Consider the following 24,869-nt stretch of genomic DNA (forward strand, 5'->3'; position numbering starts at 1 on the left):
TAGAGAGAATAGTTTATTTATGAGAACATAACAGCAATGTTCGATCAGTCAATCTCAGACCAGGAATGCAACCTGTAATACAAAGGGAGACAGCATAAGATGTTGCACAGTACTGCAGTTATAACAATGAAAATTTGACTAATTGATTACCAAGAGGACCGCAGCATGCCTTTGTTCTCCTAACCCAGCACCAACTAATCATCTGAAGACCTTGTTTAGATGATTCAAAAGGTGTGTTCAATAGGCAACAACATTTTGAAATACTTGCACACTTACACATTGAAACACCTTCTAATGACTTGTGCCTACAGAACACAACCCAGGTGTGCTGCTGGCTGGGACAAAAGCCTGCACACACCCAAGACCTAAGGGACAAGAAGTGAAAAACACTAGCCTAATAGATAGATGAAATGATACCTAATTGGTTGCAAAATACTCACAGGGGTTTATTCACCAGTTGGCCTGACACTTTCAAAAATACCAGCTTCCCTCATGTTGTTGAACTCCTTTGTGGCATCATAATGTTTGTAGAAATCAGCATAGGCCTGTTTCCTTGGTTCTGTTACGCCGTACTGAGAAGACAAAGTATTTACATCATGCCTGTTCCTGAAGACATCCATTCAATGTGGTAACATCAATTCCATGATGGACTTTAACTCTTTCGTTTTACACTTCTCTACCCAGAGCCTCAATATTTTTATTATTATTTTTTTTTTTTAACTGGCAAATTATTAGCATCCATCAGCTGACCTTGAAAGCTGCTGCAGCCACCACTGATAGGGCGAAGGCGATGGGCAGGTGGAACCTCAGACGCTTCCCGAGGAGTCCTCGCATTGCAGGCTTAGCCAGAGACATTGTGGAGTACCTGGAAAGTTTAGAAGAAAAATGTAACATTGTTTAATTAGGTTGAAGTAGAACAATGCTGCTTTCAGAAATGTCCTTATGTCAAGAAAATTCTTTATGGTTGTAGTTAGACGTCCTCCAGCAATGTACAGTGCCTTGCGAAAGTATTTGGCCCCCTTGAACTTTGCGACCTTTTGCCACATTTCAGGCTTCAAACATAAAGATATAAAACTTTATTTTTTTGTGAAGAATCAACAACAAGTGGGACACAATCATGAAGTGGAATGACATTTATTGGATATTTCAAACTTTTTTAACAAATCAAAAACTGAAAAATTGGGCGTGCAAAATTATTCAGCCCCCTTAAATTAATACTTTGTAGCGCCACCTTTTGCTGCGATTACAGCTGTAAGTCGCTTGGGGTATGTCTCTATCAGTTTTGCACATTGAGAGACTGACATTTTTTCCCATTCCTCCTTGCAAAACAGCTCGAGCTCAGTGAGGTTGGATGGAGAACATTTGTGAACAGCAGTTTTCAGCTCTTTCCACAGATTCTCGATTGGATTCAGGTCTGGACTTTGACTTGGCCATTCTAACACCTGGATATGTTTATTTTTGAACCATTCCATTGTAGATTTTGCTTTATGTTTTGGATCATTGTCTTGTTGGAAGACAAATCTCCGTCCCAGTCTCAGGTCTTTTGCAGACTCCATCAGGTTTTCTTCCAGAATGGTCCTGTATTTGGCTCCATCCATCTTCCCATCAATTTTAACCATCTTCCCTGTCCCTGCTGAAGAAAAGCAGGCCCAAACCATGATGCTGCCACCACCATGTTTGACAGTGGGGATGGTGTGTTCAGCTGTGTTGCTTTTATGCCAAACATAACGTTTTGCATTGTTGCCAAAAAGTTCAATTTTGGTTTCATCTGACCAGAGCACCTTCTTCCACATGTTTGGTGTGTCTCCCAGGTGGCTTGTGGCAAACTTTAAACAACACTTTTTTTGGATATCTTTAAGAAATGGCTTTCTTCTTGCAACTCTTCCATAAAGGCCAGATTTGTGCAATATACGACTGATTGTTGTCCTATGGACAGAGTCTCCCACCTCAGCTGTAGATCTCTGCAGTTCATCCAGAGTGATCATGGGCCTCTTGGCTGCATCTCTGATCAGTCTTCTCCTTGTATGAGCTGAAAGTTTAGAGGGACGGCCAGGTCTTGGTAGATTTGCAGTGGTCTGATACTCCTTCCATTTCAATATTATCTCTTGCACAGTGCTCCTTGGGATGTTTAAAGCTTGGGAAATCTTTTTGTATCCAAATCCGGCTTTAAACTTCGTCACAACAGTATCTTGGACCTGCCTGGTGTGTTCCTTGTTCTTCATGATGCCCTCTGCGCTTTTAACGGACCTCTGAGACTATCATAGTGCAGGTGCATTTATACGGAGACTTGATTACACACAGGTGGATTGTATTTATCATCATTAGTCATTTTGGTCAACATTGGATCATTCAGAGATCCTCACTGAACTTCTGGAGAGAGTTTGCTGCACTGAAAGTAAAGGGGCTGAATAATTTTGCATGCCCAATTTTTCAGTTTTTGATTTGTTAAAGTTTGAAATATCCAATAAATGTCGTTCCACTTCATGATTGTGTCCCACTTGTTGTTGATTCTTCACAAAAAAATACAGTTTTATATCTTTATGTTTGAAGCCTGAAATGTGGCAAAAGGTCGCAAAGTTCAAGGGGGCCGAACACTTTCGCAAGGCACTGTATGAACTTTTACTGTTGAAAAGCCATATCCCAAGCATAAATACAGTAAAGTACACACGCAAAAAAATATATAAGTTGAGCACAATAGTGTTTTTCTAGACAACTGCCAACTTCAAGGAGTAGGGTATTCAAGGAGTTTGTCTAACAGGAATCTGTGATGTCATTGGCCTCCCCCTTGCTTGCGGAGCAATAGAGAAAAGTGGAAAGGCCCCAGGGTTTGATACTGCATTTGCAACCATTTGACTCCTATTTTAGACAGCCAAGTTAAGTTTAGATAGCTGGCCGCTAAACTATCATGGCCCCCATTGATTTTGTTAGTCTCACTCAGTTACTAAAACAGCAAACATTTCTGGGGACCAATGAGCAGCAGCGGCCCCTCACGAGTTCAGATTTTTTGTGGCCCCCACCCTCATTTGCCCATTCCTGCTATAGATAATATGTCGGGCGGAGAGCACGCAGCTCTCAAACAGCTGGTTGTTGTGTGGAGCAAAGACCAACAGCATTAGAGGCTGGAAAGATGTTACAAGTTATGATAGCTCTACCAGTAACTGCTAAGGCATGACTGGGTATACAAACCAGGTATTTTAACTTTTTAAACACTTGGTTGAATATATGCGGGCAAAGTTCAGTCATCACAGCTTAACTTGAAAATCCGCCAATTCCCCTAGGCTCCTCTTGGTCCTTGAAAAGTCATTGAAGTTATGGTAGCCGATTTAGGAGTTCTACTGCGCAAAACAAAATGTTTTCGATACAAAGCGTTCCATTACAAAGGGAACCTGGTTTTTGGTCACTTTGTTTTAAAACATGATACAGTAACCCCTCAACTCTTCAATATATCAAACGGAAAGACTGACAAGACATGGACAGACTTCATTAGTGTGTTTGTGTCAGGAACATTTTGTCTATTTAGTCAAGCAATGTGGACATATTTGATTACTTTAAAATAATGTGAATGTCAATGCATAATGTAATTCGGTAGGCCTATTAAAAAAACATTTAAAAAAGGCATTATTCTTAGTGGTAATGCATACTTTTTTTTTGCATATATTTGGGAGATTTTTCCCCTATAGACTGTTACAATAATTAAATATAAAACGTAAGTTAGGTCCTTAAATTATTACAATTAATTGCTTGAAAAACCATTATATTTGACTTGCCAATGTCTGTATAAAACACTGTATAGGCTACTTGCTCACCCTACACATGAAAGAGAATCACATGCTCCTGAAATGATGAACGTATCATTCGCTTTCATGTCAGATCTTGACGTGACCCAGTTATTATTATTTTTTCCTCATTCGGCCAGTAGGTTTGGGCCACTGGCAAATGTACCTGAATGTAGAGCCCTGCTGTGTGCGATGATGAAGGGCTACTATGTCTAACACTTTGTGTAGCAGTTAGCGATGCTAATGACAGCCTAATCTTTTTCGGATAGATGGAAGGCAATTAATATAACTACAAAGTAGCCTATGCCTACCTGATTATTTGCATCAACACAATGGCAATTTTTTAAAAACAGTATTTCAATATTCGGGAAAAAATAAAAATAAAACGTTTGCGGCAATTTGGTTGCTAGCTATAGTTTTACCGGAAGAATAAATACATATCTATAACACCAACCACTGAAAAGTGCATTAACAATAGAAAGTTGACAGTCCGAGGCTAAAGTAGCTAGCTAGCAAACGTTGCAACAAACTAGAGGGCAATGTCGACAATTATAATATTACTATGCAATGGACAGAATCATAACATTTCAACACCTTGAAGTACATATTTTCTGTACAGATTAAATGGAAAGTATTCGATTTAGCGTTCACATTTACTAAATACTTACAAGAAGAACTCACGACCTTCACCAAAATATGTTAGCGCGACACTGAGGCGTTGATCTTCCGGAAGGTATACTACTGGTCTCGCGAAGGGACAATCAGAGTAAATAAAGTGTCCAATCCAAGACACGCGAAACGTCCATCTATGGAAATGTCATGGGCACAAAAATGATCAGAGATAGCCAAATTCAAGTGCAGGGTTCCCGACCGATTCGCGTATGGTTCTTTCAATCAATATCCGAATTTAACTAAGACGGATAATCATTTCGAATGCGTTAATTCATTTGGCATATTTCGTCCACAAGATTGAACAGAGACGGTGTTGGCGTAGAGAGGACAGGCTCGAACAGGAAGCGTGTGCTAGCTGTCTTCAAAGTAAAAGCTGTGTGACTATCTGACCCCAGTCAACACGGTGGGTTCGGGCCTATTCAGTTTGAGACTCAGGGGAACTCAGCATCGACTCCGGTAGAATCAAACTACTCTGGGTTCCGGCTAATGTTACTCGGGTGAGTCCACTAAAGCATATCTTTTTCAGAAGTAGGGCAATATGAGGTTTTTATTTGGCACGTGATGGAAGAGCTAAAAACTAATAAATATAATAATTTCACCTCTAATTAGCTAGGTCATTTGCATGCTAAAATTAGTTCCATTAGGCTATTAGATGGAGAAGGACCGTAGAGAATTTATGCTATAAATGAATTAAATTTTACCACAGATTATTTTTTTTACCCAACTCACACTAATTCTAAAAATGTAAGTCCATCGGCCAAACCTGGCAGGTATAATTGCTGGTGGCCACGTTAATTATAAGATGACTTGAGATACATGATCCACGACAGACAGCACATCTCAGTGTCATAGTCTATAGCCTATTTTTCTATAGTAGGTCTATTCGCTGATACATCCTAACAAAATACACCATATGAGTGGCCTAATGTAATTTTACATCATTACAATTTACAGCCTAGCGTAGACAATAATTGTGTTCCAACAATAATAAATTCCTCATTGTCACAGCATAGGTCTAGGAGGTATAATGTTTTTTTTTCTTCTAAAAATTTAGGCCTATCAATAATGGAGGAAGGAATGAATTATGGGACGTTTCAGGCCCCGAAGTGAACATAATTGTACACGCAAACTCAATCAGAAACGAGGGCTGAGGGCATTACATTGCAAACTTCCCTTGTTTGGCTATTTGTTTGAACCGACGGCCAAGATGGTGACAGGGATTCCCCCAAGGGCATAAGGGTAAGTGGCGGAGGGTGTGTCTTTAATGATTTTGAAGCGTAACCCGAAATATACAAGCAGTGGACCCTATTTCCATGCCTTTAGGGCCCATACTGCAATTCAACAGAAAATGGGCGTGGCTTTGCAATGTTTTCAGATTTAACCTTTTTGGGATAGGGAGCAGCATTTTCACTTTTGGATGAATAGCGTGCCCAGAGTGAACTGCCTCCTACTTTGTCCCAGATGCTAATATATGCATATTATTATTATTATTAGTATTGGATAGAACACACTCTGACGTTTCTAAAACTGTTTGAATGATGTCTGTGAGTATAACAGAACTCATATGGCAGGCAAAAACCTGAGAAAAAAATCCAGCCAGGAAGTGGGACATCTGAGGTTTGTACTTTTTCAACTCAGCCCCCATTGAAGATACAGGGTGATATTAGTTATATTTCACTTCCCATGGCTTCCACTAGATGTCAACAGTATTTAGAACCTGTTTTGAGGATTCTACTCTAAAGGAGGGGCTCATAAGGGCTCTTTGAGTGAGTGGTCTGGCAGAGTGCCACAGCCTCGGTCTGGAGCGCTCACGTCATTTGTACAGACAAAGGAATTGTCCGGTTGGAACATTAATGAAGTTTTATGTTAAAAACATACTTAGTATGGCATGTTTCTACGAGCTGTAACGGAACCTTTTGAACCTTTGGTCCGACGTTCGGCGCGACCTGAATGTGCTTTTGGATTTGTTTACCAAACGCCCTAATAAAATAAGATATTTGGACATAACTGATGGACATTATCGAACAAATTAAACATTTATGCATTCTGATGAAGATCATCAAAGGTAAGTGAATATTTAAAATGCTATTTCTGAGTAATGTTGACTACCCAATATGGCAGGTATCTTTTTGGTTGCTTTGTTGTCTAAAGGCTGTACTCAGATTATTGCATGGTTGGCTTTCTTTTTTTGAAATCTGACACAGCGGTTGCATTAAGGAGAAGTTTATCTAAAGTTTCATGTATAATAGTCGTATCTTTATCAATGTTTATTATGAGTATTTTTGTAAATTGATGTGGCTCTCTGCACAATCACCGCATGTTTTAGAACTACTGAACGTAACGCACCAATGTAAACTCAGATTTTTTTTATAAATATAAACTTTATCAAACAAAACATATATGTATTGTGTAACATGAAGTCCTATTAGTGTCATCTGATGAAGATCATCAAAGGTTACGGACTCGGGAGAGGCAAAGGTCGAGAGCCATGCGAAATACAACCCGTTTTGCAAAACTATTCATGGTTGACCCTGTACAGTCAATAGGTCAATCAGCTGCTGTCTTCTTTCATTGAAAAGCAAATCTATAAAAAATAAACTAAGTATAATGTTCAACAGAGGTTGAATGATTCGTTTTTCCAGTTGATCCCATCTCTCACTTGAACCCCATGTAAAACAATGTGCTCAAATGTACTGTATGTCTTCTTGTTTGTCTTCCTTCCAGCAGTTTCTCTCTCCACCCTCTGATGGACAGTCTCCACCTTCCACCACCATTTGCCAAATACTCCGACTGTTCACAGCCTGAAACATATGTATGACAACAGTTTTCACTCATAATAACATATTATTTGTTGAACAACAATTACAGCCCATCCATTCTGGTTTACAATTTAAAAAAATGCAATACTGTACCTTCTACCACTGTGTGCCAAATACTCAAAATGTGAATCTGAAGGCAGTCGCCCTGAGCCTGATCTGGGCACTGTATACCCATTGATTCTTGAAGAAAATAATATATACATGCTTGTTGAGCTTAGTGTTACTGTTCTTCCCATCAGAACCAATCATAGGCCTTTTTAACTGAAAAAAGACTGTATAGCCTCAAAACATGGTTAAAACTATAATTTGTATATAATGGATGGCCAGTCCTTGCTTCAATTGCTCCTAAATGTTTATGGGCAGTGCTAACTGGAATCCTTGGGACATCCCTACCCTAAACCATAACCAAGTCCTTTACCTAACCATTTTAAAATGTCAACATCAATGTAGTCCAAATGATCTTAAAATTGCATGGAACATATGTTTATCATCTGAGAGCTGTATCCATGAATACTGGGCAGGGAACACACGATAAGCGAGACTGGTGTGAGAGACCTTAGATTGACCATTGAATTAGGAATTAGAATGCTATTATTAGCCTGAAAATAGAACATTTTTATTTTCCGAGGGAAATTGAGCCAAGGCCTTTGTGGCCCGCCAGTTGCCCATAACTGACCTAGAGTCCTGAAATTCGGTGCAATGTTCCCTCTAAAATTTGCCTCAAGGACCCACATAGTCTGCCATGAGGGATTTTTCGCATTTTGAAAAACACTTAAATGACATCTCCCGAACCACAGGGCTTGATACTGTGCCGATTTTGCATGTTTTCCTACTTACAAAGCATGTAGAGGTATGTAATTTTTTATCATAGGTACACTTCAACTGTGAGAGACGGAATCTAAAACAAACATCCAGAAAATCACATTGTATGATTAAGTAATTAATTTGCATTTTATTGCAATTACCTTATTTACTTAAGCATTCAGACACTCTGCTATGAGTCTCGAAGTTGAGCTCAGGGTCATCCTATTTCCATTGATCATCCTTGAGATGTTTCTACAACTTGATTGGAGTCCACCAGTGGTAAATTCAATTCACCTGTCTATATAAGGTCCCACAGTTGACAGTGCATATCAGAACAAAACCGAAGCCATGAGGTCGAAGGAATTGTCCGTATTGTGTTGAGGCACAGATCTGGGGAACGGTATTAAAACATTTCTGCAGCATTGAAGGTCCCCAAGAACACAGTGGCCTGCATCATTCTTAAATGGAAGAAGTTTGGAACCACCAAGACTCTTCCTAAGGCTGGCCTCCCGGGGAAACTGAGCAATCGCGGGAGAAGGGCCTTGGTCAAGGAGGTGACCAAGAACTTGATAGCCACTTTGACAGAGCTCCGGTGTTCCTCTGTGGAGATTGGAGAACCTTCCAGGAGGACACCCATCTCTGCAGCATTCCACCGATCTGGCCTTTATGTGGCCAGATGTTAATCCAAAAAATGTAATGTGAAAAAGTAGATTTTCAGCCTTTGCCTGATATTTCTGGTTTGAGCAACATTGTAACCTGTTTGAGACCAATGCGTGGCCTTGGTTGTGTGAAAAGTGTGCCTGTCTCTCTCAGAACTAGAATGAGATTCACTCCCACTCTCTGCTCTGACAGACATCTCCCTAGGATTGCACTTCATAATTTAGTTCCTTATAGAATCATAGCCGCACAAAGGTTTCTGGAGGAGCTGCAGCACCCCTGATAAATTGAAATACATTTGGAGAAAATGTTAGTTATTGCTGTCTGTTTAGAAATACATTTAATAACTCAGAATAGCCTACTACACCATGAGAAAGCCTGTATTTTTGCCCCAGAGGATCAGTAGCGTCTTGTAAAAAATAGCCTAGCTGTGGAGTGTAGCCCAAAAACAAGGCATAGCTTACAGTTGGGAACGCGCAGAAAATCTGTCATTGAACAAACAGCATGCAGACAAAACAGGCCATTTTGCAATATTTCAAATACAGTCGCGGGTAAACACAGGTTGGAATGGAAATTTATCTTGCTGAAAAGAGAGAAAGAGGCTTTTGGCATGAGTGCATCGGCCATCACCAGCGAGTAAGCTGTGCATTATTGGGTGAGTCAGTGAAACTGGATATCATTTTTAGGACTAATTTCCTCATATTGTAGCCTGCAATATGTGTCTCCACACATAGGCCTAACTACCTAATTCAAGACAAGGTCGTTTTTATTTAGGACGTAGAATTGCATGAAAAAAGTTTGTTTATAAAAGGCAAAGATTTTCACAGACCTAGGCCACTAAAACTTTCCCCATGTGTGCAAATTCTGTAATGCCTCTACTCTACTGCTCTATGCCACTATATCAATGTGATGATATGCATGCAATGCTTTGTTATTATAACGTTTTTTTTAGTTTTTCTCATGCAGTCTGGTACCTCAGAGCACCCCAGGTCTCCCCCCTCTTGCGCTCACTTTTTGTTCCAGCACCTCCCAGTTTTCAAATTAAGCATGGCCTAGGACCATAAAATACCGCCATAAATGAACATGGACTATGAATGGAGACAAGTTTTTTTCGAAGGCATCCTCAAACTGCCGACACATTTACCTCATGTTAATGTAATGTGACACGTACACGTCGTGTAGACATAGTGTTCACCTCGTGTACAGGTGAAACTGACACGTCATGTCATGTGTCAGTTTGTATGGGGGGTGATAAGGGCCGTAATTAAGCCGTGTGAAGCTACTCTCATGAAGTCAATTAACATCTTCCTAGCGCCATAAAATACCGGCATGAATTAACATGGACTATCAATGGAGACAAGTTTTTTTTCTAAGGTGTCAAACTGCCGACGCGTTCACTTCATGTGACACGTCATGTAGATGTAGTGTTTACGTTGTGTAACGTGTCACTGACCCGTCATCTGTCAGTTTGTTCATAATAAACTTACAAGCAATGGTTGTCCGTCAGGGCCAGCAAGGCCTTCTCTGCTGGCCTAAACATCATCAGAATATACTTTAAAAAAAATATATTTTCCCACAAATATGTATTCAATTATTCTCCAGAGTAAGAGTTATACTCTTCATTTCATAGCTTTCCTCTTGGTTGCACTGCTTCCAGCCCCAGGTTGAGATTTGGAGGGCTGGTCTTTATGTTAGATCTTTTATCCAATCATATTCAGCCATCATGTGTTGCCAGGGGTCTAAAATCTGCCCTCAGGCCTTCAGAATCAACAGTGCGGGCGCTTGTAGCTTAAAGTGAATGGAAATGAAAATATAGTGTCAACCAATCAGCTTTAGAGTTGGCTATTGTACGCCTGCTGGCTTGCTCCAGTGTTACACAGGAACCAGCTAGCAGGCGTAGTGCGTGCACGTCTTTTGATTGGATTACCAATATTGAGAGGCAGGTCCTATGGGCATGTCTATGCAGAACCTCAGAACTAGGAAACTGAATTTGATAAACAAATTAATTTGCATACTACTAAGCTGTTTTTTCAACCCACAATGGCGGAAGGAGGAGAAGAAATCGATTTGGTCGAGGATATAATTATAACGCCATTCTCAAGACGAACTTTTCAAGAAAAGTTAGACATTGTAAGGAGAGGTCGCCCGACGGCGACGCTACAAAGCCTGTCACAGGCGGGAAAGGGGTTCGTTCGCCACTTTCAAAGTTCCAACTACGAGCGCTATCAATGGCTCACAGGCTCCGAGAAGCACTGCAAACTGTACTGCTGGGAATGCCTATTTGCAAGTGATCGATCTGGTGTTTGGAGCCACACTGGCTTTGCAAACTTGAGTTGTCTAACCAAGGCAGCAACGAGACACCAAAGTATGGCTGGGCACTTACAAGCAATGGTGCTTTTGAAAACTTTTGGGGACACCCGAGTGGATCTACAGCTCAATGAACAAGCGCGCAGGGCAACGGAGCTGCACAATGAAAAGGTGAAGAAAAATAGGGAAATATTGAAAAGACTCATTGATTGTGTCATGTTTTTGGGTAAACAGGAACTTTCATTTAGGGGACACAATTTTTTTTCGCATTTTATTTTGTTAATATTAAATAGCCTATATATTAACAAAATAAAATGGCAAATAGCCTATGTTGCAAATGATTTGTTTTCTTTCTTTTATTTTCAGTGAATAGTTATGTCTTTATCATCACGGTGAAACTGCTTTGGGTGCGACAATGCGCTGTTTAGTGAACATATTTTATTTTATTTTACTTAAAGCTCAAAGTTTGTGGACCAGAAATGGATAGAAGAAGAATATTAATATAACTCTGTTGCACTCGACTATGTTCTTGCCTATTAGTTGAACTGTACTGTATTGTACTCTTCCCCTGCAATTCTCTGAATAAAAATGTCAATTTCAAGGTGACGCAACGCCTGGTTATACTGCGTTTCTGTCTAAATTTATAGTGTCTAGAGCCATGGATCATAATGATGGTAATAAGAGGTGGATTAATTCGGGTGGGACTGTGTAGGACCTCACTGAAGGCCCAGGCCCCAGGCCCATGGTACGCCACTGGTTACGTGTCACGTGTTAGTTTGTCTGTTTAGTTTATTATTAAAGATCTCACCATGAACGCCTTACAAATCATGTACATGATTTTGTAAAAACTATTTTTCATTGCCAGAGTAATCTAAACAATTTAATTTGTCGATTTAGCTAAAATAGGCATATCACCTCAATACAAAAATTATTAGGCTAGTTGATATCGCAGCCAGCCACTATTACTGTGTAGATATTTATCATCAATACAGACACAAGGGCTTCTTTGTAGGAGGTAGCCCTATTCATAAATAAGAGGTAGCCTGGCGCATTCAAAACAACTCGGAAGTCGGCAATCTCTGACATCCGACATCAGTGCGTTCAAGACAACTGGGAACTCTGAAAACAATGAGCTCAGCCTGGGATTTTTTTTGTATGGTCAATTCGGAATTCTTATTCAGAAACTCTGGCATCTTTCTCTAACCTGAAAATCACTGATGTCATGATTTGACCTATTTTTTTCCCCACTTCCCAGTTTACCAGATTAACTTCTTATGGCTGCAGGGGCAGTATTGAGTAGCTTGGATGAAAGGTGCCCATATCAAATGGCCTGCTCCTCAGTCATAGTTGCTAATATTTGCATATTATTATTAGTTTTGGATAGAAAACACACTGAAGTTACTAAAACTATTTGAATTATGTCCGTGAGTAAAACAGAACTCATATAGAAGGCAAAAAACCTGAGAAATTCCACTTCCTGTTTATTTTTCTGGAGGTGGCATATTTCAACCAAGGTCTCATTGAAATTACAGCGAGATATGGATGAGTTTTCACTTCCTACGCCTTCCACTAGATGTCAGCAGTCAATAGAACTTTGTCTGATGACTCTAATGTGAAGGGGTGTCGAATGAGACAGGAAATAGTTACCAGTGCCACGAGTTGACCATGCTTTCACCAGGCGCATTCACAAGGGAAGGACTTGCGTTCCACCACTCATCTGAAGTAATTCTAATTCAAGATATATGTTAACAACATTCTAAAGATTGATTCAGTACATTGTTTGACATGTTTCTACTGATTGTTACGGAACCTTTGGACATTTCGTCACATTATAGTGGACACGCTTTGTGACTTTGGAATTGTTTACTAAATGCGCTAACCAAAGTAGCTTATTGGACATAAATAACGGACATTTTCAAACAAATCAAGCATTTATTGCGGACCTGGGATTTCTAGGACTGCATTCTGATGAAGTTCATCAAAGGTAAGAAAACATTTATGTATTTTCTGGTTTCTGTTGACTCCAACATGGAGGCTAATTTGGCTACTGTTCTGAGTGCCGTCTCAGATTATTGCATGGGTTGCTTTTTCCGTAAACATTTGTGGAAATCTGACACAGCGGTTGCATTAAGAAGAGGTATATCTATAATTCCATGTGTATAACTTGTATTATCATCTACATTTATGATGAGTATTTCTGTTGAAACAATGTGGCTATGCAAAACCACTTTGGCACTAGTGAATCTAACGCACCAATGTAAACTCAGATATTTTGATATAAATATGAACTTTATCAAACAAAACATGCATGTATTGTGTAACATGAAGTCTTATGAGTGTCATCTGATGAAGATAATTCAAGGTTAGTGATTCATTTTATCTTTATTTATGCTTTTTGTGAATGCTATATTTTGCTGGAAAATGGCTGTGTTTATTGTGGTTTGGTGGAGACCTAACACAATCGTTTGTAGTGCTTTCGCTGAAGAGCCTATTTGAAATCGGACACTTTGGTGGGATTAACAACGAGATTAGCTTTAAAATGATAGAAGACATGTATGTTTTAGGAATTGTAATTATGAGATTTCTGTGGTTTGAATTTGGCGCCCTCTATTTTCACTGGTAGTTGTCATAACGATCCCGATATCGGGATTACAGCCATAACAAGTTAACAGACACAATCACTGTCACCATGCAATCCTTAGTCTATACATTTCTGTGGAGACGTCTTATGGTTAAAAGCAGGGTTCGAATTGAGGGGGTATGTGAGGATATAGGCCTAACCCTTGTTATAGAGATGGACAAAAAGCATATTCTGCCCCTTGTTTGCTTAGCTTTAGGAAAAACAACGGCCCAGATTATATAAAGCGATCTAGGATTATATCCTCATAGTCCACTAGCCTATCGAAGGTCTTGCTCAGCCTTAACATCACAGGAAAATGTGGTTGGTTTATTAAATGCTCTGCAATGTAGAGCTATGCCTACCGCAAAATACCAAACAGTTAGAATCGGTATGGGTCTATGCATAGACCAAACAGTTTAACAGATAAAAACATGTATTATTCAGGAGAATCCCATTGAATCAGGCTATTAATATCTGTGTGTTCTTTAGCACAACCTTTACCGTAAATGGAACCTAATATACCCCAGCCTGATTTGATCATAGATAATGATGAAGCCTAAACATTTCAGCAGTTTGAATTTGATTTAGCCCACAATCACCTACAGAGTTGATACACATGAAGACCTATATTTAATCTGGATTTGTCAAACAAAAGCCTGACTAGCATCTTGACTTTCTCCCACGTCATATTTGTTACCAATTAGGCTAAATGTATTCCTATTAATAAGCTTTTGTTTTCCTATGAATTTGCATAGGCTAACTATTGTGATTAATGTTATTTACCATCTTCTGCTTTTTCTGAATAAACAGGCATCGGGGTAAAAAATATGATTTCGATGCCGCCCCACACATTAATGTTACTTATCTTACTGTCTTGACTTTCCCTCCTAGGTGAGGATCAAAGAGAGCCCCCCTCTCCCACCAGAGAGGAAAGGGGGAAGTGGGCCGGTCTTATGACTTTAATGACCGGTTGTAATAATATAATAATGATAATAATGATAATGAAACAATATTCCTAAGATAAAGAATGTGGGAAATAATTGGTGGGAATCGAAACAATAATCATGTCGTATCATTTAGCATTTTGTGATGTCATTACGGCTAGTATAACAAGATAACTATATCTTTAAGAGCTTTCACAATGTAGATATCAGATTTACATCTAAATGTTGTAAAACTTGTATGATTAAATATGAAACTATTTGTGAAAAGATAATGTGAATTTACCCTTCTAAATGAGATAATTATAACATTTTACCCAGTCTAGACCAGAGTTAGTTAGACCAGAAAGTGTGACTACACATTGAAATGGTTTAAAACTACCATACCAGAAAATGGTGAGACTCAAACTTGAGTGAAGAAGATAAAGACTACATCAGAACATTCAGTCTGCTGCTGTTTAAGTACTTTAGTCTAATGAACTCGACCAAAGACCACCGCGTGTGTACTTCTGATGTACCCAGTCTAACGAACACTCAGAGACAAAGAAGCCTACTACAACTGAGGACATTGTGACCTCTGGTGGACAACCAGAGAATTACACAACCAGAGACTTTCTGTCGAACTAATCGTCACAGACGGATCGAGTAGTTTCAGAGAGACGACAGACAAAGGCATCTAAGCGTAAATATATGTTGCATTTCTAAATCCGAATGAGCGGTTGTTAGGGTGCTAAATATCCATATTTACAGTGAGCGTATTATTCAACTGTATGTACAATAGCGGAATTCGTTTGTCTCTCCTTCTCCCCCTCTTTCTTTCCCTACCACTTTCATTGTATAACAAGCTGTCATAACCACTGGAGTCTTACACCTTAACAGTACCTACCTAGAAGCGGCTGTTACTTAACGTGAACCAGTGGTTAGCCTTGAGATGTACTATTTGGAGAAACCCCTGGGCCAGTGTTGGTACTGCTGACAGCATGGCGATGCCGCCCACCACAAGGAGGTAAATGCAAATAGTTATAATCTGAGATGTTTATATTCACCTTAATGGATGGTGACACCGGCTAGGAGCGAAACATCACCAAGGTTTCCCAGGTCTCACCTTTCTTTCGTCCTTCTTCCAAGCCAAGTCATTCACCCGGATGTCAAAGCACTTGGTCTCCTTGATTCTCCTCCGGTGGCTCTCCTTCTGTTTCTCCTGTGCCTTGTCCATGTTCAGTCTCAACTTGATTAATAATAGAAATAATAAATGGTGGTGGGGAGTTAAGATAATCATAAATACTATGAAACATCCCAACTTTTAGCACACATTTGCAAGCAGGCAAAGTAACATGTGTGCGCTGAGGCATGTGTGATCACTCAACATTGACAGGACTGTCAAAAGGACATGCTCACATGCAAACGAAATATATTGCGTCTAACTTGCACTTATGCAATTAATAGGAGACTAGAAACAAATAGCTAATCCTGGCTACCAATGTTCTAGCATTAATTTATTGAGGCAAGCAGATCAGAGATGTCAAGGTGGTACCCAAGCATATGCCATGTGTACATGTGACACACATATATGTATGCTCATATTGTTGATGTTTTATTTTGTTTGTTATTTGATGGAGCCATTTTCTAGAAATGTTAGTTTTCAGCCAGCAGCATCAACATTAAGGGACATGGGCAGCTGTGAGAAGGAGGGTTTATTCTGTAGGTCTTTAACTGTTTTCCAGAATTCTTGAGGTTAGACCCACAGAAAGAGAACTGCTCCTTAAAGTAACTAACTTTGGCCTTCCAGATAGCCAATTTGATAGATATTGATTTGGAGTAACTCTGCAAGATCATGGTCGAACCAGGGGCTGAACCTGTTTTTAATTCTCATTTCTTAATGGGGGCGTGTTTGTTAACAATACAACTGAAAATATCAAAAATAGAAGGTGCTAGCGTCTTTAACAGAGGGGATCAAGCTGATTCTATACTAATTTACAGATACCAGGTCATGAAGGAAGGAAGGGTTGCTCATTAAAGTTTTTTAGCAAGCTCTATGACAAATCAGGACAGGACGTTTCACTGAGCAGCCATTACGAACACAGGCTGTAAAATAGTGATCAATAAGGTCATTACAGAAAACCCTGATACCTATCAGGATTTATTTGTAAGGATAACATTGAGGAGAGTAGCCTTTTCTGGGTGTTTGTGGGATTGGTAATTGGTGTGTCTCTCCCTCTAGTACTAATTATGGCAAATAATATATAGCAAATATAAATCAAACTTGATGGACATCAGAAATAGATGGGAGGGTAGAGGAAGGACAGGACTCAAAACAAACAAAATAATACCCTTGTAAAATAGATTGTCGTAAAATGTATATAGTGTGTATAAGCTGGAAGTTTGATTTATTTTACCTTTATTTAACTAGGCAAGTCAGTTGAGCACAAATTCTTATTTTCAATGACGGCCTAGGAACAGTGGGTTAACTACCTGTTCAGGGGCAGAATGACAGATTTGTACCTTGTCAGCTCGGGGGTTTGAACTTGCAACCTTCTGGTTACTAGTCCAACGCTCTAACCACTTCTTGTTCATGAGTTTACTCTAATTAGGGGAGGGGTGGTAGGGTTAGAGCAAAATTTAAGGAAAATATATTTTTAAAAGATGTGTGCATGTATATGTATGTATGTAGGCAGTACCAGTCAAAGGTTTGGACACAGCTACTCATTCAAGTTTTTTATGTTTTTATTTTACATTGTAGAGTAAAAGTGAATACATCAAAACTATAAATTAACACATATGGAATGATGTAGTAACCAAAAAAGTGTTAAACAAATCCAAATATATTTTATATTTGAGATTGTTCAAATAGCCACCCTTTGCCTTGATGACAGTGTTGTATATGCTTGGCATTCTCTCAACCAGCTTCATGAGGTAGTCACCTGGAATGCATTTAAATTAACAGGTGGTCCTTGTTAAAAGTTAATTTGTGGAATTAATTTATTTCTTAATGTGTTTGAGCCAATCACTTGTGTTGTGACAGGGTAAGGGTGGTATACAGAAGATATCCCTATTTGGTAAAAGACCAAGTCCATATTATGGCAAGAGCAGCTCAAATAAGCAAAGAGAAATGGCAATCCATCATTACTTTAAGACATGAACGTCAATAAATCCAGAACATTTCTAGAACTTTGAAAAAGTTTCTTCAAGTGCAGTCACAAAAACCATCAAGTGCTATGATGAAACTGGCTCTCATGAGGACCGCCTGTAACATATACGCTGGGAGTCACGAAGCAAGTACAGGGAGTGCAAATGTAAATATAACATAGTACAAAACAAGAAATGCTTACAGACATGAAACATAAACAGAGTCAATAACACCTGGGGAAAGAACTAAGGGTAGCGATAGATATAGGGGAGGTAATCAGGAAGGTGATGGAGTCCAGGTAAGTGTCATGAGGCGCAGGTGGGCCAGGTCGACTAGAAAGGCCTGCTCGCAGAAGTGTTTTAGGGAGCGTTTGACAGTGATGAGGAGTGGTCGTTTGACCGCGGACCCATGACGGTTGCAGGCAATGAGGCAGTGATCGCTGAGATCCTGATTGAAAACAGCAGAGGTTCATTTGGAGGGCAAGTTGATCAGGATAATATCTATGAGGGTGCCCATGTTTACGTATTTAGGGTTGTACCTGGTGGTTTCCTTGATAATTTGTGGGAGATTGAGGGCATCTAGCTTAGATTGTAGGACTGCTGGGGTGACAACCTTTTAGGGATAGGGGGCAGCATTTCACATTTGGATGAATAGCATGCCCAGAGTGAACTGCCTCCTACTCTGTCTCAGATGTAAATATATGCATATTATTATTAGTATTGGATAGAAAACACTCTGAAGTTTCTAAATCTGCTTGAATGATGTCTGTGAGTATAACAGAACTCATATGGCAGGTAAAGTCCTGAGAAGAAATCCAAACAGGAAGGGAGAAATCTGAGGTTGGTCGATTTTCAACCCAGTCCCTATTGAATTCACAGTGAGATATGGATGAAGTTGCACTTCCTAGGGCTTCCACTAGATGTCAACCGTCTTTAGAAACTGGTTTGAGGATTCTACTATAAAGGAGGGGCTCATGAGAGCTCTTTGAGTCAGTGGTCTGGCAGGGTGTCTCAGGCTTGTGACGCGCGCTCCCGACAGCGTTTGCTCTCCTTCCAGTGCTTTTCTTCAGACAATGAAATTCTCCGGTTGGAACCTTATTGATGATTTATGTTAAAAACATCCTAAAGATTGATTCCATACATTGTTTGGCTTGTTTCTACGACCTGTAACGGAAGTTTTCGAGTTTGTCTGGACCAATTGCTTGCACCTCATGAAGATGGATTTACTGGGCTGAACATGCTAACAACAAATGGCTAAATTATGGACTTTATGGAACTTTATGGAACAAATCAGTCATGTATTGTCGAACTGGGATTCCTGGGAGTGCCTTCTGATGAAGATCATCAAAGGTAAGTGAATATTTATCGTGTTTTTTCTAACTTCTGTAGACTCCAAAATGGCGGATATTTCTTTGGCTGGATTGGGCTCTGAGCGCCGTTCTCAGATTATGCTTTTTCTGTAAAGTTTTTTTGAAATCTGACACAGCGGTTGCATTAAGGACAAGTCTATCTTTAATTCTGTGAATAGCACTTGTATCTTTTATCAATGTTTATTATGAGTATTTCTGCAAAATCACAGAATGTTTTGGAATCAAAATGTACTGCAAGTAACGCACCAATGTAAACTGAAATGTTTGAATATAAATATGTACATTATTGAACAAAACATACATGTATTGTGTTTATTTTATTTATTTATTTTACCTTTATTTAACCAGGTAGGCAAGTTGAGAACAAGTTCTCATTTACAATTGCGACCTGGCCAAGATAAAGCAAAGCAGTTCGCCAGATACAATGACACAGAGTTACACATGGAGTAAAACAAACATACAGTCAATAATACAGTATAAACAAGTCTATATACAATGTGAGCAAATGAGGTGAGAAGGGAGGTAGGCAAAAAAGGCCATGGTGGCAAAGTAAATACAATATAGCAAGTAAAACACTGGAACGGTAGTTTTGCAATGGAAGAATGTGCAAAGTAGAAATAAAAATAATGGGGTGCAAAGGAGCAAAATAAATAAATAAATTAAATACAGTTGGGAAAGAGGTAGTTGTTTGGGCTAAATTATAGGTGGGCTATGTACAGGTGCAGTAATCTGTGAGCTGCTCTGACAGTTGGTGCTTAAAGCTAGTGAGGGAGATAAGTGTTTCCAGTTTCAGAGATTTTTGTAGTTTGTTCCAGTCATTGGCAGCAGAGAACTGGAAGGAGAGGCGGACAAAGAATTTGAGTAGGGTATTGGAGGCTATTTTGTAAATGACATCGCCAAAGTCGAGGATTGGTAGGATGGTCAGTTTTACAAGGGTATGTTTGGCAGCATGAGTGAAGGATGCTTTGTTGCGAAATAGGAAGCCAATTCTAGATGTAACTTTGGATTGGAGATGTTTGGTATGGGTCTGGAAGGCGAGTTTACAGTCTAACCAGACACCTAGGTATTTGTAGTTGTCCACGTATTCTAAGTCAGAGCTGTCCAGAGTAGTGATGTTGGACAGGCGGGTAGGTGCAGGTAGCGATCGGTTGAAGAGCATGCATTTAGTTTTACTTGTATTTAAGAGCAATTGGAGGCCACGGAAGGAGAGTTGTATGGCATTGAAGCTTGCCTGGAGGGTTGTTAACACAATGTCCAAAGAAGGGCCGGAAGTATACAGAATGGTGTCGTCTGCGTAGAGGTGGATCAGAGACTCACCAGCAGCAAGAGCGACCTCATTGATGTATACAGAGAAGAAAGTCGGTCCAAGAATTGAACCCTGTGGCACCCCTATAGAGACTGCCAGAGGTCCGGACAGCAGACCCTCCGATTTGACACACTGAACTCTATCAGAGAAGTAGTTGGTGAACCAGGCGAGGCAATCATTTGAGAAACCAAGGCTGTCGAGTCTGCCGATGAGGATGTGGTGATTGACATAGTCGAAAGCAGGTGTTGATTGGGAGAGCTAGCTAAGTCAACAACGGGTAAGACAACAACAGCTAATCAGCTAAGTCAACAACAACAGGTAAAATGGCGATGAATGGGCAGGGAGGGTCAGCTAACTACACACAGGGCCTGAGTTTGGGGCTAGGGTGACAGATTTTTATTTTATTTATTTTACCTTTATTTAACCAGGCAAGTCAGTTAAGAACAAATTCTTATTTTCAATGACGGCCTGGGAACAGTGGGTTAACTGGGGCAGAACGACAGATTTGTACCTTGTCAGCTCGGGGGTTTGAACTCGCAACCTTCCGGTTACTAGTCCAACGCTCTAACCACTAGGCTACCCTGTCGCCCCCAGATAAACAAAGGTAAACAAAGTGGAGTACCGTGATAAATGAACAGTCCAGCAGGCATAAGCTATGTAGCCAAGTGATCATAGGGTCCAGTGTACAGCAATAGATGAAACAGGGAAACCTCTAGGTAGTCGTTACTACGCTAGCACGCGGGAGACACGGCGTTTAAAGTTAGCAGTCCGGGGTAAGTAGAAGCGTCTGCTCCATCATCCGGCAAAGGCCGGTTGAAGGCACAGCTGATGGAATTACGTCTGCCGACCAGTGGTGGTGGTGCGGCGGGGCGTCGTGGCGACAAGCCAGATGGCTAAAGAGGTATTGTAGTTGTGGGAATTTCGTTTGCTAGCCGGGAGATGCGCCTGGCTCAGGGCTAGCTTCGGGGCTGGGTCAATCAGTTGAAGATAGCTAGCTGTGATGATTAATGGTCCAGGGGTTTACGGCAGGAATCTGGCGTTGTAGTGGGGAAAAACAACACACTGACTCAACTCCAGCCACTTTAATAATGGGAATTGATGGGAACTGATGTAAAATATATCACTAGCCACTTTAAACAATGCTACTTAATATAATGTTTACATACCCTACATTATTCATCTCATATGTATACGTATATACTGTACTCTATCATCTACTGCATCTTTATGTAATACATGTATCACTAGCCACTTTAAACTACGCCACTTTGTTTACATACCCTACATTACTCATCTCATATGTATATACTGTACTCGATACCATCTACTGCATCTTGCCTATGCTGCTCTGTACCATCACTCATTCATATATCTTTATGTACATATTCTTTATCCCTTTACACTTGTAATAGTTTTGGAATTGTTAGTTAGATTACTCGTTGGTTATTACTGCATTGTCGGAACTAGAAGCACAAGCATTTCGCTACACTCACATTAACATCTGCTAACCATGTGTATGTGACAAATAAATTTGATTTGATTTGAAACAGTCAAAGGCTGGCAGGTATTATCCAGGCTAAAAAAACGGCTGGTGCCTGAGCAGAGGGTAAAGGCCGCTAGCAGTGGCTAACAATGACTAAATGGCTAGTAACTTAGCTAATTAGCTGGCTACCTTCTGATGAAAGTTTGGCTATAGGGTCTAAAAGAAATGGCGGATCTGTGTCACATTGAGTGAGGCGGGTTACCGGAAGGTATATTTAGTTTAAAATGGAAAAAAAGATTGAAAAATAAATTGGAATATATACAAAGAAGACGAAAAATACAAAAAGTAAACGAGAGGACAACAAACCACGTCTGCACTGCTACTCCATCTTGGATATATATGAGAGTAATCAGCTCGAGGATTCGATTAGAGTAACTCAGAGGCAACTTCATAGAGTCAACAGACAATAAAGAACCCAGCAATCAACAAAGGATTTGTCACGCCCTGACCTTAGAGAGCCGTTTTATTTCTCTATTTGATTAGGTAAGGGTGTGATGTGGGGTGGGCATTCTATGTTTTGTTTTCTATGTTTCTTTATTTCTATGTTTTGGCCGGGTATGTTTCTCAATCAGGGACAGCTGTCTATCGTCTCTGTTTAGGAATCATACTTAGGTAGCCCTTTTCCTCTCCTTTCAGTGTGGGTAGTTAACTTTGTTAGTGGCACTTAGCCCTGTAAGATTCACGGTTGTTTCTTTCGTTTGTTGTTTTGTTGGCGACATTTTTAAATAAAACGAAAATGTACGCTCACCATGCTGCACTTTGGTCCACTTCTTTTGACGGCCGTGACAGAACTACCCACCACAAAAGGACCAAGCAGCGTGGCCAGGAGAGGCAGCCCCAAAACATTTTTTTTATTTTTTATTATTATTATTATTATTATTATTTTTTTTTTTTTACAGGGACAGTGCACATTAATCAACGTTTCAGTAAAAGTGCCGGTTTTAGCCAGCCGGCCAATTTTCAACCGCAGTCCCTGGGCAGGTTATTAAAAACAATTACAATATAGACAATAGCAGCATAGAACAAGCAAGACATAGCAACATAGGACAAGCAAGACATAGCATACAGACAGAGCAACATAGAACAAGCAAGACGTAGCATACAGACAGAGCAACATAAAACAAAAAGCAGCAAGACAAAATTCATAAAAGCAACAAAGTGTTTCCACACCTCACAAGCTACAGACAACAGACAACATGGAAAGCGGCAACACACAGCTAGGGGCCATGTTCACAAATCTGATTGACCTTTAGCCATGTTTTCAAGCATTTTGTGAAAGTGTGATATGTGGTGCAGTTATGTGTGTCTGATGGCAGTGTATTCCAGACATGGGAAGCTCTCACAGAGAATGCAGATTTACTAAAGGTGCTTTTCCTTAGGGGAACTATACAGTCACCTCTCATGGCAGACCTTGTGGATCTGCTGCCATATGTCTGGGTTTTCTGTTTAACAAAAATATTGAGTGGAGGGGGAGCCAGGCCATTAAGGATCTTGAATACAAGACATGCGTCGGTGTATTGCACAAGATTTTCCCAACTCAAGAGCTCATGCTTTCTAAGGATGTGACAATGATGATGGCTATTGGGCTTCCTATCAAGCACTTTGAGAGCCTGTTTGTAGACAGACTGAATAGGTTTTAATGTTGTACAGCAAGCTTGGGCCCAACTAGTCAAGCAGTATGTTAAGTGGGGGAGTATCATAGATTTGAAGTTTTGCTACCTCTGTAGTCAAACAATTTCGAATAAATCGGAAATTAGCTAGGTTGAATTTGGTTATTTGAATTACCTTTTTCACATGCTTTTTAAAAGAGAGGTTGGAATCAAGTATGATGCCAAGGTACTTAAAATCGGATACCACCTGGAGCTTCTCCCCTGACACATAGACATCTGGCTCAGTAGCATCTGTTGCCCTCTTTGTGAAGAACATGCAAACAGTTTTTTTCACATTGAGATGCAAACACGAGTCACTGAGCCACTTTGTAAACTGGACCATTACAGTAGTGAGTTCTTGTGCAGCTTGTTGTTTGCTCTTTGCATGCACATATATCACTGTATCATCTGCATACATTTGAACTTCAGACCCAGTACAGACAGAAGGCAGATCATTAATGTACAGGCTGAACAGGAGGGGCCCCAGTATTGACCCTTGGGGCACGCCCACATCATAGCTACGAGTGGGCGACAGCTCATTGCTCACTCTGACACACTGAGTTCTGCCTTCAAGGTATGATTTCATCCATCTCAAGGCATCAGGGCAAAAGTTGAACTCATTTTGTGATGAGAATCTCATGGTTAACAGTATCAAAAGCCTTCCTTAGGTCCAGAAACACAGCCCCAACAGCACACGGGACGGTCGGCAGTGCCAAGGTGTGGACCAGAGACAACCTGGGAGGAGGTAGAGAGGTGGTCGGTTGACTCAGGGAGAGAGCCAGAGCCAGCCTAGGATTCAATAGAGCAGTGCGAGGAAGGATTCAGCAGAATGGAGTTGGCGAGGATTATGCGGCAACGTAGGCGTTTGGAGGAGCGTGTCACCAGTCCAGTGCAATCTGTGCCGGTCCCACGCATCAGGCCTCCAGTGCGCCTCCCCAGTCCGGTACGTCCTGTGTCTCCCCCTCGTACTCGCCCTGAAGTACATGTCCCCAGTCCAGTACGTCCTGTGCCTCCTCCCCCGCACTCGCCCTGAGGTGCGTGTCACCAGCCCAGTGCCACCTATACCGGCCCCACGCACCAGGCCTCCTGTATGTCTCCCCAGCCTGGTGAGTCCTGTGCCTGCTCCCAGAACCAGGCCTCCTGTACGTCTCCTCACTCCTGTGATGATCCATGGCAAGAAGCCTCCAGTGATGATCCATGGCACGAAGCCTCCAGTGATGATCCATCGCACGAAGCCTCCAGTGATGATCCATGGCACGAAGCCTCCAACGACGGCCTC

General features: G+C 40.6%; 1 protein-coding gene and 1 long non-coding RNA gene across 2 annotated transcripts in view; one reads left to right on the top strand and one right to left on the bottom strand.

Moving 5' to 3' along the window:
• On the bottom strand, positions 1-4,838 carry LOC110527679 (cytochrome c oxidase subunit 6C-1). The gene is made up of 4 exons (XM_021609117.2): positions 4,445-4,838; positions 751-865; positions 441-572; positions 1-72 (listed from the first exon to the last, which is right to left on the bottom strand). The coding sequence occupies exons 2-3, from the start codon at positions 853-855 to the stop codon at positions 447-449; spliced, it is 231 nt and encodes a 76-aa protein (XP_021464792.1). The 5' UTR covers positions 856-865; positions 4,445-4,838; the 3' UTR covers positions 1-72; positions 441-446.
• The window catches only part of LOC118965285, a 24,848-nt gene continuing 4,789 nt past the window's right edge, over positions 4,811-24,869 (top strand). Inside the window, exons 1-2 of the long non-coding RNA XR_005052571.1 lie at positions 4,811-4,945; positions 5,503-5,687. This is a non-coding gene — a long non-coding RNA (uncharacterized LOC118965285). The remainder of the gene's footprint in view (positions 4,946-5,502; positions 5,688-24,869) is intronic.

Source organism: Oncorhynchus mykiss, chromosome 7 (genome assembly GCF_013265735.2).
Source record: "Oncorhynchus mykiss isolate Arlee chromosome 7, USDA_OmykA_1.1, whole genome shotgun sequence".
Taxonomy (NCBI): Eukaryota; Metazoa; Chordata; class Actinopteri; order Salmoniformes; family Salmonidae; genus Oncorhynchus; species Oncorhynchus mykiss.

Excerpts from the sequence above, each read along its gene's own strand:
- LOC110527679 (XM_021609117.2), bottom strand. The coding sequence starts at position 855 with ATGTCTCTGGCTAAGCCTGCAATGCGAGGACTCCTCGGGAAGCGTCTG. Across the intron at positions 573-750 it reads TGGCTGCAGCAGCTTTCAAG|TACGGCGTAACAGAACCAAG; the intron begins GTCAGCTGATGG and ends TTGTCTTCTCAG.